The 17580-nt window shown below is 39.9% G+C and overlaps 1 protein-coding gene across 2 annotated transcripts in view; it reads right to left on the bottom strand.

The window, feature by feature from the left end:
• Positions 1–17110, bottom strand: part of SLC4A3 (solute carrier family 4 member 3) — a 49641-nt gene extending 32531 nt beyond the window's left edge. The window contains exons 1-3 of one of the 2 annotated variants that reach the window (XM_070956837.1): positions 16817–17110; positions 11800–11952; positions 8545–8701 (exon numbers count right to left, since the gene is read on the bottom strand). In XM_070956837.1, coding sequence (XP_070812938.1) covers positions 8545–8701; positions 11800–11853 — 211 coding nt within the window. In that variant the 5' untranslated portion in view covers positions 11854–11952; positions 16817–17110. Of the gene's footprint in view, positions 1–8544; positions 8702–11799; positions 11953–16277; positions 16367–16816 lie in introns of those variants that run through there. The other variant, XM_070956845.1, reaches the window with a different exon arrangement.
• Between the last annotated feature and the right edge of the window lie 470 nt (positions 17111–17580).

Below are 17580 nucleotides of genomic sequence, written 5' to 3'. Positions count from 1 at the left end.
ATGCACTCAATAACAGCATCGAACAATTAAAATTAAAATAATAAGAGAAAGTGCACAGTAATTTTTTTGCTGAAAATTATAAAAATATTTTGGAAGTGTATGTAGAGAGCTACAGTATAATGAACAGAATTAAAAATAAAAATGATCTAATGATTTGGGAGGAAATAGAAGTGCTAGAACAAGTATTCTAGAGAACTGCATTGTAATGCTAATAATATGTCAAGGATTGGAACTGAAACAGATGCCATAAATGTTACAGTCTTTCAATGTTTCACACTAAGAATGCTGTGGCAATTTTGAAACATGATAAATGTGTAGATGGTATAACTGGAGAAGTATTAAATATGGATGTGCTTTGCTTATAGAATTGCTGAGTGACTAATGTGTATGAAGATTGCATTTGTGTCTTTGGATGGAAGAATGACGGCCATCGTGAGAGGATGGTTGGCCATTAGCCTCTGTTGGAAAAAAAGAACTTTGGACCTTCTCCCTGTCGTGAGAGGACAGTGGAGTCCAGCCCTATAAATGGATATTTTATGACCTTTATGCTCAGTTATCCCTTGGACTATGACAGATTCCTGGACTGGCTTTTCTTTTCCCATCTTTGGTTCGGTTGATGCTCCAAAAAACCGACCTTCTTGCGCTGCGAGACTCCCCCCTCTCGCAGGCCTGGCCCTCCACGTTATCGAGGGCCTATCTTGATGATGGGCTTTGGGACCCCGAGAGATGGCATGCAGCAAAGAGGGGGCTGAGGGGTTTTTTAGCTAAATTTTTAAGGAAAATTTTAAGGGGACCCGGGAGGACGGGTGGGGGTTGTAAAAAAAGTGGACCTGGGGGGGTCCAGATAGCGTCTGCACGGGATGATGGGTTAATTAGCTGCAGCAGAGGGGTCGCGAAAGGAAATTTAACCGGGGGGCAGGGGGACGATAGAAAGGGCTGTGTAATTGAAATCATGAGTGGGAGGGGCAGGTATGACGGGCGCAGGGGGTCATATCAAGTGTCGGGGGTGCGCACACGCTGTCTCCGAGCGATTGCGCACTCCGGCCCCCAATGCGTGACTCGTGTCCTGGGTTGTATAGAGCCTCATACCCAGGGTCTGCGGCTGATGTTATGTAATGCCAGGTCAGTGGTTAATAAGGCCTCCCTCATCTGTGATCTTATTTCGGAGGGGGGTGCTGACCTGGCAGGTATTACGGAGACCTGGTTGGGCCAAGAAGGGGGGGTTCCCCTCGTAGAGATGTGCCCGCCAGGTTTCCGTGCATTTCATCAGCCAAGGGCCCAGGGGAGGGGTGGGGGAGTGGCGGTGATCATTAGGGAGAGTCTTTATCCGAGGGAGACCACTGTTCCTCAGATAGCCGGATGTGAGTCCCTTTGTGTGAAGTGGGGCCGTGGGGTGCAGATGGGTCTGCTGACTACGTACCTGGCTCCCTGCCACGTGGCAGCGACCCTGCCCGAGCTACTCGACGTCATTGCCGGGGTGGCGGTCGATACCCCCAGACTTATTGTCATGGGGGATTTCAACCTCCCATCCACAGGTGGGGCGTCAGAGGTGGCTCGGGAGTTCATGGCTTCCATGACGGCCTTGGACCTGACCCAGTTAGTTCAAGGCCCCACTCACATAGGGGGACACACTCTGGACCTGATTTTTATCTCTGGTCAGTGGTTGAATGATCTTGGTAGAGGGGACCTAGACATCAAACCCTTGTCATGGACAGATCATTTGCTCCTTCACTTAGACTTTCCTACCGCTTTCCCCCGCCGCAGGGAGACGGAACCAACCAGATGGTTCCGTCCCAGGCGCCTGATGGATCCCGAAAGGTTCCTGACGGAGCTTGGGCCGTTTCCTGAGACTCTAACACACGACTCGACTGAAGAACTGGTGGCCACCTGGGAAAGGGCGGCCGCTGGAGCTTTGGACCGCGTCGTGCCTTTGCGGCCTCTGACCCGATGCCGATCTCAATTAGCTCCTTGGTTCTCTGAGGAGCTGAGAGAGATGAAGCGTCGGAAAAGACGCCTAGAGAGCATTTGGAGGACTAGTCAATCCGATTCTGACCGGACACAGGTGAGGTCTTATATCAAGACCTACCTAGTGGCGATAAAAGCGGCAAAATCTAACCATTTTTCCGCTCTTATTGCATCTGCAGAGAACCGCCCAGCTGCCCTGTTTAGGGTGACCCACTCCCTTCTTCGGGGGGGAGTACGGGAAGATCCCTTGCAGGGTCGTGCTGAGGATTTTGTGCAATTCCTGCATGATAAAGTCGCTCGGATTCGGGATGGCTTGAACTCCGATTGGATGAGTCCACGGGAGGAGACCGGGGCAGGTCTTGAGAATGTTATCTGGGAGGAGTTTGATCCTGTGACTCCCGAGGATGTGGACAGAGTTCTGGGTAAGATTAGTGCCGCCACGTGTTTATTGGACCCGTGCCCCTCCTGGTTGGTACTGGCCTCCCGGGAGGTTACACGAGGCTGGCTCCAGGGGATTATAGATGCTTCTCTGAGTGAGGGTGCCTTTCCTGCCGCCTTGAAAGAGGCGGTGGTGAGGCCCCTCCTCAAGAAGCCTTCCCTGGACCCGGCTGAATTAGCTAACTATCGTCCAGTCTCCAACCTTCGTTTTGTGGCGAAGGTTGTTGAGAGCGTGGTGGCACGACAACTTTCCCGACACCTGGATGAAGCTATCTATCTAGACCCGTACCAGTCGGGCTTCAGGCGGGGGTACAGCACAGAAACGGCATTGGTCGCGTTGGTGGATGATCTCTGGAGGGCTCGGGACAGGGGTTGCTCCTCTGTCCTAGTCCTATTAGATCTCTCAGCGGCTTTTGACACCATCGACCATGGTATCATGCTGCAGTGGTTGAGGGGGTTAGGAATAGGGGGCACCGTTTTGTGGTGGTTCTCCTCCTTCCTCTCCGACCGCTCGCAGTTTGTGTTGTCAGGGGGACAGAGGTCGACCTCGAGGCGTCTCACATGGGGGGTGCCGCAAGGGTCAGTCCTCTCGCCCCTCCTGTTCAATATTTATGTGAAGCCGCTGGGTGAGATCATCCGTGGTTTTGGGGTGAAGTGCCATCTGTACGCTGATGATACTCAGCTGTACATCTCCACCCCAGACCACCCCAACGATGCCCTTGATGTGATGTCTCGCTGCCTGGAGGCCGTGCGGGTCTGGATGGGGAGGAACTTGCTCAGACTCAACCCCTCCAAGACCGAGTGGCTATGGCTTCCGGCGCCCCGATATAGTCAGCAGGTGCCATCGCTGACTATTGGGGGTGAATCTCTGCCCCCCACAGAGAGGGCTCGCAATCTAGGTGTCCTTCTGGATGCACGGCTGTCTTTAGAAGAGCATATGACGGCCGTGGCCAGGGGGGCCTTTTATCAGGTTCGCCTGATTCACCAGTTGCAGCCCTTTCTGGATCGGGACGCCCTACGCACGGTCACTCATGCCCTTGTTACTTCCCGGTTGGACTATTGTAATGCTCTCTACATGGGGCTCCCCTTGAAGAGCACTCGGAGGCTCCAACTGGTCCAGAATGCTGCCGCGCGGGTGGTTATGGGCACAACTCGTTGTGCCCATGTGACACCCCTCCTGCGCGAGCTGCACTGGCTCCCAGTGGTCTTCCGGGTGCGATTCAAGGTGTTAGTTACCACCTTTAAAGCACTCCATGGCATAGGACCCGGGTACCTCCGAGACCGTCTCCTGCCACCAATAGCCTCCCACCGACCAGTCCGTTCCCACAGGGAGGGTCTCCTCAGGGTGCCGTCAACCAAGTTATGTCGACTGGCGGCGCCCAGGGGGAGGGCCTTCTCTGTGGGAGCCCCATCCCTGTGGAACGAACTGCCCCCGGAAATTCGTAAGATCTCCGACCTCCGGGCGTTTCGCTGCTCACTGAAGACCCTATTATTCCACCAGGCCGGACTAACAACACAATAGCTTTTAAATTGGGATATTTAAATTTATTGGGGTTTTAAATCTGAGCCACTTTATTTAATTATTTTAAATTTTATATTGTTGTTTTGTTTGTGTTTTTAAACAGGCTGTACACCGCCCTGAGTCCTTCGGGAGAAGGGCGGTATAGAAATAAAATTATTATTATTATTATTATTATTATTATTATTATTATTATTATTATTATTATTATTATTATTATTGTTCCTCTATACACAGAAAGATAGCATGAGGGAAAGCTTAAAGTAGAGATTCATTTGTTATGCGAGCGTTGGAAAGTATTTACATGGAATTCTGACTAAAGGGTATAAAAAAGTGTTAATGAACAAAATTTGAGAAATAATATGTGACTTTATGTTAGGGACAGAGAATGAAAACCAGATATTTGCATTTCAGTAAGACTCTGGGAAATATATTAATATAAGGAAAAATGTTTAAATATGTTGTTGATTTACAGGAAGTGTATACTGGACTGGAAAATGTTAACCCAACTCACATAGACTGCTGAGATTAGATCAGCAAAGTCTATTAGGAAAAATGATAAAGTAAAAACACAAGAATTCCAGTGAGTTCCATTAAACCTCTAAATAGGCAATTGAGAGAAGTTAGCTCTCAACAGAAACCTCTATATAGGAAATTCAGGGTAGCCAGCTTCTTTCTTGCAAAGTTTTTGAGAAAGAGGGGAGGCTGCACCTAGAGACAAGTTCTGGAAACAACTGCTAATGTCCTTATCGTTATGGGAATGGCTTTCTCAAAATGGAGTGCTTAGAGAATGCACAATAAGTGAGTAAGGAGAATGGAAAGGATGTGTAAGTCCCTTGATTTTAATGTATTCATGGATAAATTAACAAGGAATGCTTGTGGCTTAATTGTGGATATGAATTTATGTGGTCATTTGTAGCTGATGTCTATGGAGATTCTTAATCATCCAGGCCATGGTGCTTCCAGATGACAAGCTCAGTGTCTTACCACTGACCCACTGTGCCACCCTGAGAAAGTATATGTTTGATAAAATGCTTATTAAAGATGGAAATTCAGAATGAAATGATAAGATATGCAAATGAAAAGGTAGTAGATAGTGATGAATGAATATTAAAAGAAGCAAAAATGGCTTTGTGTAATACCGGTAGCAAGTTTATCCACTTTGTTTAGACAAACTTGTTCTATTTTTCTTTTTATTGGAAATGATGTTTTGTTGATACACATTTAGTGGATGGGTCCCTTCTTCCCCATTTATAATTAAACAATATATAGTAGTTTCAATTTGTATATTCAAAAACAAGGCTGTATTCTTGGAAAGATTACACACACCATATGTGGACTTGACTCTTCCACATCCTGCCTTATAAAAGCAGCTGAGGGCTAAGTAGTTGAGTGATGATCATTGCATTACTATGGCAATTTTTTTTCATGTCTAAAACAGTTGGTGGTGAGAATTTTGTTTTAAAAAGGTACATAAATTCCATAGCTTTATAAAGATTGTAAAATATAAAGAGTTAATTTAAATCAGCCTTCAGGAGCTAAGCTGTATATGCCAATTTTTCACCAGTTCTCCACTAATTTTTGCCAGAGTCAATGGAAAATATGTGCTCCCAATTTCTAAGTTCCAAAAGAAAAATAAAGATAAATTTTATGATAACTAAGAAGTCTTGACTACCATTTGCTGTTCTTCACTCTTTTCTGCTTACTGAGGTTGTAAGTACCTTGTAGGTATTTATTTTAAAATATAAGGTTGTTGAATTGTCAAGGAATTTGAGAAGGATAAAAGAAAGGATGACATGATGATAGAAAAAAATAATGAAATTATTTCTGTGCAAAAAGATGAGATAAAAATCAAAACATTACTACCTCAAAAATAAAAAGAAGAAACAAAAAGAATAAACTCTAAAAATAGTTCTCTAATACAGAAGGAAATCATAAGGGCAGAATAAACAATATCCAAGTAGATTCTGCTCAAACAGGTGAAAGATGATAAGCTTTAGTTAAAATATTCAGTTATTTGAAATTCTGCATGGGTGGTTGGTGCTTTCCTTTTCTGTTTTGTCCTTTCCAAAACATATTTCTTTTTTTTTAAATTGAGACTTGGTTATATGGTTCTAAATGAAAACTCTTATTAAAACTTTCCTTGAGTGTAAGACTACAGAACTGAATATCTATAACTTGAGTTCATAGGATCTTCCCAAGGTTAAGTGTTGTATTTCTACTCTTCTATTATTTCTGGAGTTTGACTTAAAAAAAGCTCCTGGCAGAAAGCTAAAAATTTCCCATTTGAGCTGATTTAGCTGTGTCAGAAGATTCATCTTGATTAGTGGCAGACTACTGAAATGATTTCTGGAGACTCCTTGGAAGAAATAGTATTATGCACACCTTGTGGAGCTCCTGGGGGAAAAGGCAGAATATAATTTTGTTTTTTTTTTAAAAGAAGTATCCTTAGGGATTCAAGTCTTAAAATTATTGCCATTCCTAATATGGTATATCATAATTATCTTGAAGAGATTAAAAATGTCAGTCAAAAATGAATGCAAAAGAAGTCTGTCACTGTTCAATAACTACTATTTCTTCTAATTTATTTAGCGAAAGGATCAGAAAGGATCATTTAGAAATCATTAATGCCTTCTCATCAGATTTCAAGGACACTATGTGCAGCTTTATAGCAATGAATGTATCACATCAGCTCTAGAACCTGACAATGCAAGTCACATGCTAGCATGGATAAGGACTATATTTTTTTTAATAAATAAAAGTCACAGGTAACATTTTCATTTGGAAATATAGAATTTTGACATGCAATAATCAGCATTATAAGTAAAATTACTGTGTAATGATGCTGACATTCAAAATCATTTAATTGGAAGGAGGATAAAAGCACAGTAAGTGCAACAATGTGACAATATGACAATGTACAGAACTATGTATTGCTTTCCTATCTGATGCTTCCAGACTTTCCAGTCAACCCGGTCAACATAATCCTTTGCAGGATAAGCAATATGGAGAACACCAAATTAAAGCAAATTGGCCACACCACAAAGAATGATTTGATTAATTAAGTAAAGAGGATTTTGATAGGACAAATACATGCCCATCTCCCATGAATATATGTTTTTAAAACTATTTTTCCCTATTAGCACTCATTTGTGCTTGGAACTATGGTCAATTCCAGATGGCAAGTTAATGTGTTCCTGCATGGCAGCTTAACCTGCTGTTGCTATGGTTGACCATTTTGGATTGAAGTGGCTTGGCAATGAAACCACGTTAGCACTCAGTCTGAATGATAGCCATTGCATATCCTGAGTGGTCCTTCCTCTCCTTCTTGCCTTCCTATCCATGTAGGGAAGGTTTCCCAATTCCTACATTTTCCTTTTAGGGATCATTCCCTCACTATTGATCTTTTTCTTTATTTTCAGATATTGCACATATGGATGCTTTCACTTCCTCTTTGCTGGTCTTTTTTTTTCTTGACAATTTTTTAAACATTATGTCATTGCTTGCCTTAATACTGTAAAATTAAATGAAAGGGACTATTTCCTTATTTTAATGATCCATGGGAACACTGTAGTAAGAAGAAATTCTGATGCAGCTTATAGAAGCAAAAGTAGAAATCACTAGTTTCATTCCAATATATCCTTGTTGCAAGATTTAGAAGAGAAAAAAAAATATTGTGGTAAATAGTTTAAATAGTTGCAAGTTTTGTTCTAATCAAACTGTGAAATTCAGGTTGGTGAGGTAACACAGCTAAATGCTAACCTTCAATAGATCTGGAATTCTGTGCACATTAGCAGCCTACGCATATGCCTATGTCTGTAGCAATAAGATAAACAGGATGAAAATGAAAACAGATCTTCCCTTTTTCTAGCACGAACATTTCTAGAATCAAATGTGTTCCATATTGATTATTTTTTACAGAATTGATTATCTTAAACTAATTTAAAATCAACCTCAGGATCAGGATAAAGCTAAACATAAGGTTAAAAAAAACCCCAAGCTCACAGTATTTTTCAGCTTTTATGACCAGTCTAGTTGTTCCAAGGTCATGTCTCCTATAAATATAATTATAGATATGCTTGTCTGTCTCTCAGTAAGACAGAAAAAATGCTGATTGTAAGATAGGAAGGTCTAAAATGCAGAGCAAATCCACAAAAATATTTTGTACCATTATTGTCTAATAAAATATAATAATTTTAAATGCCAAATAAAACTTGCATTCTCAAACCCTTCTTTTCTTGAGATCAGATTTCATTGCCAATATTTAGGATTTACCATATAACTTTTAGGGCTAAAACGCATACACATCTACTTCATCATCAAAGTTCCACGATCTCAGATTCTTAACACCCACTTCTTCTGTTTTACGTTTAACGTAAAGTTTAAAGTTTAATATTTGTTTAAATGTTAAATGTTTTAGTTTTAATCAGGATGGGTACACTGTATGCTACATTCCATTATACATTGTTTAGAAGAACCTGCAGTGGGGTAACCTAATCATTAATCTGCTTTATAGCATATAAGATGCATTTGGGCACAGGCCTTCATATTACTAAGTACTGTTCCTATCTGGAGGCTATGGTCAGATTGTAAGGTAGGACCAGTTTACAAGATTTACCTACATTCAAAGTCGGTCTCAGAGTAGCTGCGGCCTTGCTTTTCCTGGTCTCGTAATGCAGACTTGCCGATCAGGTCTCCAAACCGTTCAACACCCAAGGTCTTGTCCAACTCATCATCATCCTCCGTGCCAGGAAAGGCTGCCTCATCATCCCCGCCATCCTGCACATCAGTCAATAATACCATCAGCAAAACAAAGAAATGTCTCAATACTGTACAATCCTTTATTCCGGGGAGGCATCGAAAGCACAAATCGCCTCTCTTTGCCTGCTTTTCCCAGATAGCACCCTCAATCAAATTTCCCCACTGTACAGCCTCAAAATGGTAGAACTGAGAGGACGGTGAAGGATTGTTGATCCCAATCCCAATTTCAAACTTGAACCCTTCGTTTGACTGTTCTAACCTGGTTTTCCTTCATCCCCAGATTAGGACTCTAGCACAGCTGGTTGCTCAGACGTCTGTCCAAATATCCCCAAACTGTAAAAGTGAGTAGGTAGCACCTGGGTTTATCAGTTCCAGACCTTCCTACACCACATTCATTCTCCACTCTCTTCAGGATGAGTAGAAGTAAATCTGGTATTTAAACTGTCAAGTTCCTTCCCATCCCCCTCCCATTCCAGAAAGAGGGAGACGCTGGCATCTTCCACCTCTGTCAGGGAAGCAGGTAGGGATAGCACAGGTCAAGAACATGTGGATTGACCCTGGAATATACAACTGGAAGAGGAATATATACAATCTAGTTCACTGTATTCCACATTACATCAACCGGGGACATCCCGGTGGCTGCCTACAGAGCCTTTCTAAGGCCTGAAGTTTTTTTCTCCATCTTGTCCAATTTCTTTCCAAGTCTTTACCATGGGGCCCAGATATTTAAACTTATCTTCTGCTCTAGCCCAAATTCTCCCTCCTTTTTGGGGGGGGGGTCGTTTCTATAATTTCCTCACACCCCCGGCCCCAAGGGTATAAACGGAGAAGAGGACAGGAAGTAACAATCATGAAAGTTTAATCCTGGGAGCTCTCTCAGTTTGGGCTCTTTCAGATCTTTAGCTCCAGCCACTGGTTAAAAAAAAAAAATCCTGTCAATTTAGCCTGAAATGCTGGTGCCAAGCTGTTGTGGACTCCTTGGTTACTATGGAAACACAGTAGGCCCAGCAATGGCAGATCTTTGCTGAATCAGAGAAAGCAAAACAGGTCTTAGCTAGAAACATTTAGCTTTAGAGAAAGACCTTCATAGGACTCTGATTTTCTGTTGCCTGGACAGGTGAGCTTCTGCATCATTGCCACAAAAGAAAGGCAATTGCAGCAAGTTTTAATTAGAGATAATTTCCATGGATGAAGCCGGGTTCATTTCTTGCCATAAAAGTAAACACAGAGTTCTGTGCCATTTCAAAGAGTAACACTTTTATTACGGCATAATTTTTGGTGACATCTAAGGAACTGGAGTGTTGTTTGTGAAAGCTTATTAGATGCTGTTATAGATTTGTTTGTGCTTACAATTCCAGGAATTCTCTGTTAATTGAAATTAAATTCCAGGTTCAGCCTGGAATACATTTTTAGTGACAAAACTAATTCCTATTATGTATAAATTATGATGGATGTAAAGGATATTTTAGAGCAAACTGAGTAGTTATACCCTATCTTAGAAATAACATGATTGTAGGTAAGGACATACAGATTTCAACCCCTCGACCCATTATTTTAGACATTCAACACTGCTCTGTAATAGTATATCTGATGGCTTTTGAAGCAGCCTATCAGTAAATAGTCAATTTGCTTTTGGTGTACGGTGCAGGGCTGATACAGCATCAAATTTCTTTTTTATGGAAAATTACAAAAAGCCCATAGAGCTAGAGATTCCAAATGTCATAAATTATATCTTAATGTTTCGTTTAGAGGATTTCATTTGGGAACTAAAAGTGAAACAACGGTCAGCTATTTCTTACAGAATATGTTTTTCAAATTCAAAAGTTCTACGTCAAAATATGTAAGATCCATTTTTTAACTATATATCACAAAATACATTCCATTATCTGTTCACTTGGGGGCAATTTTGTAAGCATAGCAAGAGGGTAACATAGTTGCAGATTGACCTACCCTTCCAAGAAGTTAGCTGTTACTGATTTGAATTAAACTGTAGATTAATAGTTGCCCTATTAGTAACACATCAACATTATATAGCGTGATAACCACTTTTTCCCAACTGTTTTGTATGTAATACCACTATTTTATTATAAAATAATAGTAATGAGACAAACAGTGTAGAATTTTATACAATGCAGTTAATTATATGAAATTATCTGTTCACAGAAAGTTAATCTTTCTAGTCTTTGAAATGCCACAAAGAAAGGACACCAATGTAAATTTAGAAAAAAGAAGTGTCCTCCTCTTTCCTGCAGCTATCTATAGTGTCTGAAAATCTCTGAGGGTCAAGTGTATCTCCTAAACAATGTAGAATGAGAAAAATAACCAAAAACCAGACTGAGGTCCACTCTAGTAGACTACTATTTATTAGATTTATATTCCATAATTCCTTAACATATTCAAAGCAGTACACATATCACTCTATCCCCAGTTTTATCCTTTCCGTAACCCTGCCATGTCAATTGGGCTGAGAGACAGCAAGTGGCCCAAAGTTATCTAGTGAACTTTTTTTTTATTGTGAACGTAGATTTCCACTACCTTAATTGCACCGTAAATATTATACCGCACATTTCTCTCCCCAAAACTTCCTCAGCACACTGTTTAAGAGAATCCTCCACTCTCTACGGAAGACTTTTGGGGAATGCAGATAATTGCAGGATACGAAGATGATAAAGCCTTTTCCCGTTTATTGTCAATATCTCTCTTCTGAATATGAAAAAGGCAAAATGTTGGTACTACCTTCCAAAGAGTAAATTGTTAATCTGTTGCAAGAAAAATCAATTTAAAGTCTTGTGGCACTTTAAAGACTCAAAAAACTCTGGTACTAAGCTAATTGCTCAAGAAATCTGGTTTGGCTTTAAAGTGCCACAATATTTTCCCAAGACTTCCAAATTTTTAAAGCTCCATAAGACAGAAAAAACATTGAGTGGTATTTTTTTTTAATTATAGGAGCAATGAACTATTAGTCTAACATAGTACTTGGACTGGGAAGAATATGAATGATTTCCAGCTAAAATGCTTGTATTTCAACAATTTTTCCTGATTTCCAGTTTTCATATTTTTCCATTTTTGCACTGCTTGAAAAACAATCATTACAGCATTTTTTTTAAAAAAATTACCTGCTGTACATTAGTGAAGATGCCTCCCAAAGGAGCAGTATCCCCAGCTGCCATCTTGGTTTACAATCTATGGGCCGTCATACAATGTTTGGGCAAGTATCAACCCTTCTCTTTCATTAACAGGCATCCAATAAGTCTGAGGCGTGGCATAACCTGTGGAGAAAGGACATAAAGCCTTGGCAAGGGGGAATCAGAGAAATGGCAGGAAACTGTAGCTACAGCTGTGAGGATTAAGAGCTAATGGAAAATAAGAGCCACTATTCAAAAACATGCGACACCCTTATGCATGACACTGAGTTCTAAATTAATTATAAGCACTCAGAAAAGAAACTTGGATATTGCTCCAAAGTTCAGCAACTTACTTGGTTCAGATTGCATATGGGTTAAGTATTAGGATGTACAAGGAATGTACAGCACAACAATAATTTAATAATTCAGAAAGCCATGTGCCACCATAGTCACCAGTTTCATGAAGTAGTGAGGGGAATGGGAGTGAATGTCCACTGGACAATCCTAAGAGTTAATGGAATAGACTGGGGAGTGAAACAAAGTGAGATCCCACAACAGATGTTTGCAAAGAATAAACAACAAACAGAACAAATAATACAAGAGTTAAATGGCAGCCATTTATAGCTAATCAGAGGCACAGTTGAGTAATCTCTCTATTTGTGTAATCCTTATGTAGCCACTGGGTCTCACAGAGCAGCAACTAGTTTCTGAATAGCTGTCTTGGGATTTTCCGATCGTTCTTCAAAATAGTTGGACAGTACACAGAACTGCTTTCTTTATCTTTGATTTAAAAAGGACTTGTGAAAGTATCCCACCTCCCTACTGGGCTAGATTTAATTTTTTTAATGATCTGTTTCAAAAGCAGTTGCTGATCAATTTTATTTTATATCTCCGAAAGTTGACTAGATAAGGCCAATTAATAAAAATCAGAATCTATCATTTTCTTTAGAAGAAATAGCAACTGGACCATAGCAGTGGAATTGTTTGTTACAAATGGGGACATTAAACTGATTGTAAAGATTTTCCAAGTGAACAAATTACAATCTTAAATAAATTTAATTATATACATGTTTTGGATTTTTAAATTGCTGATGTGAATCAGAAATAATTTAGAGTTCCTAAAAAAGCCATGCAATCAGCTCATTTAAAAGCGACTTTGCAATTGTTTAAAAATATGCACATGCAAGTTCTGGATTGCATGAAGAATCTTATGAAATGCTTAAATTAAGACAATAATAGCTTTCCTGGCCAAGAAAAACTGCCCTTGGGCAGTAATAAATATTGTATAGAAGACCAATACTATTTTATTATAATGCTCTAAAAGGTAAAAATTATTGTGAAGCTCAGTTCCTGATGATCACAGAGATACCAACATTCAGCTTTCTATGCAGCTTTCTATATGAAATTACAATAGCTAACTTTAATTTTTTAAAATGCATTCTATTTTCTATTCTATTCATTTATAAAACTTCCAAATAAGGCTTATAATAAGTATAGCCTGCTGTGATGAATATTTCCACCTAACTAGCACTAAAAGAAGCTTCATAAACTTTAAAGAGATTGCTCCGAAGATGTCATTTATTGACCTTGCACTATCTAATAATAATACCTACTAATGGTAACACCCCAGTTCTGAAATATTCTCCTCCAAGAGATCCAATTCATACAAATATTAAAATCATTCAAGTGCTATATGAAGACTTATTTGTTCTGGCATTTTAGAAGAATATATTAATAAGTCATCCAAGGGAGGGCAATTTAGAACCAAACTGAAAACTTGTATTTATTTATTTATTATATTTCTACCACCATATTCCAACAGGACTTTCAGTGCTTTACAGGAATATACAAACAACTACAATGTCCATGTTCCATTTTAAAAAAGAAAGTTTAAAAATATAAAAGAATCAAACTCCCTTCCCTCCAAAAAACAGGTGTGATGTCCCAAATGTCCTCTGGATGGAAGAGCTCTGTTTTCAGCTGTTTCTGCAAGGTAGCTAATGTCAGATTATTCCAAGATTAGTTTTAGATTAATCTAAGCTTTAGTGGAAAGTCATTCTAGAGAACTGGTGCTGCTACAAAAAAGCAGCGCCTTCAAGCCTGCCAAACCTCCCAAAAGTGGGAAGCTAACAGCTGTTTTTTCCAGCAAGATTGAATTTGTCCAGCCAATTCTAGTTTGTGAACGCAGTCCTGAAAGCATAAATTAAGCATTGGTCTTCTATCCACTTATATTATATTGAATAATAATATTATTCAATATATCCAGTGTTTGGTGTTTTTTTTTACATAGCACCACTCATCTAGTCAAAAATAAACACATTCCCAACACCTGTTTATAATCTCATTTTCTTTGCTGCTGGTATGTTTTCTCTCATGTGCTGAGACAGCAAATCTTGAGACTCAAATGTTGTATTCTGACAGGTCAAATTAGAGATCTCCATCAGTTTAACACCAACATTCTTCATAAGATTAGGAAATCATGTACTGTGTTGTGCAGGCACTGCAAAAGTTCTAATATTTTAAAATATGAAGTTTTGCTATTATGCAAATTTAGTTCTTTGAAGTTTGCTTCTGTTGATTCTGAATGACACTAGGTCTCTCGAAACTCAGGCAAATCTTCCTTTCTTTAAAATTCTGAAGATACTACGCAATAACACTATCATATTTCTCTTCCATTTCAATATCCACATTCACTGCTCCCTAAAGTGCAGTAAGCAATGCTAAAACCTAAGGCTTTTACAACTGCATAGCAGAGAAAGGAAATGGAAGGAAAGAAAAATGTGTTCTCTTTTTATTTTTGGAAGCTTTTATCTCATACTTTTGGAGACATCCTAAACTATATGTATTAAATGACTAATAACATAGATTTATCCTACTTGAGTACACAGGCCCCAAAGCATTCCCAGAGTTCTTCATTGGCATCCACATGCTACCCTAAGATATTTTTTGCAAAACACACAAGAGACATTTGAAGAGTCTGTTCAAGCTCAAAAAAAGAAAAGGCAAGAATACTCAAGAGATTGGTGGAGCACATTATGGAGTTTGTGGAGATGGGTGTCAATAGAATTGGGAGGCAAAGATCTGTGACCAGTATATTATATATCATGTTCACAATCTAAGGTTCATATAGTAACTGTTCTCAATGGCAGAAATTTAATCATTGGAAATTCCTTCATGATGGATATATGGAACTGCAGATATTCAGAGGATAGGGAAAAGGAGCCTAAGAAAAGTATCACTAACAACAGTACATAGATCTCTGGAGACTCCATCCTAGATTCATAGGTTCTGAGATACTGGCCTAGCCCTAGAGCATAAGAAGCAGGAAAGGGACAGCTATGAGATCAGGAGGTAAAAGGGTTCTGTGAGTAGCCATAGATACTGTATGTTTTTGTTAACAAGATAATGATTTTAGATGATGATTAGGATCTTCTTTTTAAAATAGGACTATCTCTTTTTTCCTGGCAGAGTTCCTGTGTCCTGATAAACAGAAATTGAGGAAATGATGCTTAGAAATATAGGAGCTACCCTATTGGGAAAGGGGGGGTGTCAACTAACTTAATACTATCAACATTGACCAATACAGTCCTGCAAAGTTGCAGGCATGGGTTTCTCTAGCCCAACCAGGAGATGCCAGGAATTTAAGGTACAGTCTTAAATTGATGAGTTTCTGATGTGCATACTTCTATTACATATAGTAATTGATTTGACAATTAATAAATGTGCTAATTATCATTATGTACAGTATTCGTTATGTACAGTATTGCTGTTACTGATGGACCATTAATGTAACTTAAAGACTTATAGAATAATTACTGATTCTTAAGACATTATTAGTCTTGTGTGCAGTTTATCATTCTCTCATATGAATTGATATTTTTTTATTGATTATCCAGACTCTTGTTTGTCTATCAGACCACTTTGGACATATTTTTATTTTGTATTTATCCACTGCTCTACATAATAGGAGTACTGTTCATAATTTTGGCTTTTCAAACCAATTGCAATGAGCAAGGAAAAGCAATAGAAGGAAGAGGATAGATTTGATTAGAGACAGACGTCACTTGCAAATTATAGGTTGTTGGTGCCAAAAGGAAAAAAGGAGAGGGACTGAATGTGCAACATGACAAGAAAAAAATTGCTCAAAATTTCACATTATGTATATCTGAAGTTGAGAACTGATCCCAGTGGGAAATGGATGAAGACATACATCTTTCACAGAAGCACAAGAGAGAGATAATTTTTATGTGTAGTTTACTACAGTAATAGGAATCGCTTTCTGTGAATAGTACCAGAGCTCACACCCACCTCACAACCACACCCTCTGAAATGGAAGCATTGGTCACTAAATCTGAATAAGCAGAGTTGAAGATACAAATGTACCTCTTCAAAGACAATTTATTCTTTGTTACTACATTTTCTGTCACTGAATCCTGCCATGAAAAACGGTTTCCAGAGCTGAGTCTTACCTCAGATAAAATCCTTATGAGCAATAACGAGATGGGGATTGCTTGTCTGAGGCTTGCACTGGTTCTCGTGAGAGCACTGCAGACTTAATGAGCAGGATGTTACTTGCACTTCCTTTGGCATGCCAAATATAACGGATCGTATGCTGCCAAGAGGTGGGAGTGTACATATACTTGCTCTGCCAAGAGGTGGGAGTTACATACATGTGTGCCTCATACCCCCTTTTCTCTCTTGCATTCGCTAAACAATCACATGACAGACTTAAATCCTGCCATCTACTAGTCTGGCAGATGCTTGGAATACCTGTTCTTGCCCAAAACAATTTGACACTCTGATGACTGGAGGCTAAGAACTCTTGATACAACAAAACAGACAAGACGAAAAGGATTTCTAAATGGATCCTGTCATGGAAACCTGGGCTCTGCTCTGTGGGGGAAATCTCTGCCTTGCACCTGGTAATATCAGGGTAATGGAGATGCTGGATCAGAATGGGAGGGAGGCAGGAATGGGGGTGGGGAGGAAAAGAGGTGATATACAGTACCTTGCAGCTGCTGAGAAGGAGAGCGGCTTGCCTCCAGCCAGGGATCCACAAAACGCACACTGCTGCAACTGCCTTTTTCTTGCCCTCCTTCCTCCTGCTGAAGATCGCTCAACATGTGTCCATTTCCCTGCTCAGGTAGGGCGGCAGGCTGTGCTAAGACACCTCCTCCTCTTCAGCGCAGCAGCTTTCCGTTTCTACTGCAGCCAGCCATCCACTGCTACTGGCTCTGCTTAGAGACGAGCTGCACATTGGCTGCTCCTCTCCTTTATTTGAAATTCTGTGTGGTAGTGAGCTGCAAGGCTATGAGTCACTAGCTGTTTTTTTTTTTTTCCAGAAGCAGACAGCAGCTGAGCAAGTGGCTATTCTAGCGAGGGAAGTTGGAGGGAGGGTCACAAGTAGCTTATCTGATACAGTGACATTGGCATCACTGTGCCTAATTAGCATAGTACTGGGCTGACCCGATGTGCAATTTACGGGTGCGTAACCCAACACACACTCATTTATACTTGCATGCATTCTCGCAGTTTCACATAGCTATGTGTGCCTTGTATTTCAGTGTACAATATTCATATATGACGTGAGAGCTATCATGTTTGCTAAGCCATTTTCAAAGTCATTGTTGCTTTCTCTTAAGAATTCTTTAATTGCACATCTTAGTCTGTCCCCTCCCACCACATACTATGAAGGATAAAAATACTTTCAGGGTTGTTTTAATAAAGATTACTGGACAATGCATGTGTGGCATTTAAATATGTACAATACTT

Source organism: Pituophis catenifer, unplaced genomic scaffold, assembly GCF_029215685.1.
Source record: "Pituophis catenifer annectens isolate HBS135680 unplaced genomic scaffold, rPitCat1.0.hap2 SCAF_1, whole genome shotgun sequence".
In the NCBI taxonomy this organism is placed as follows: domain Eukaryota; kingdom Metazoa; phylum Chordata; class Lepidosauria; order Squamata; family Colubridae; genus Pituophis; species Pituophis catenifer.
The sequence above is the reverse complement of the archived record's forward strand: the minus strand, read 5'-3'. Positions and strand labels throughout refer to the sequence as shown.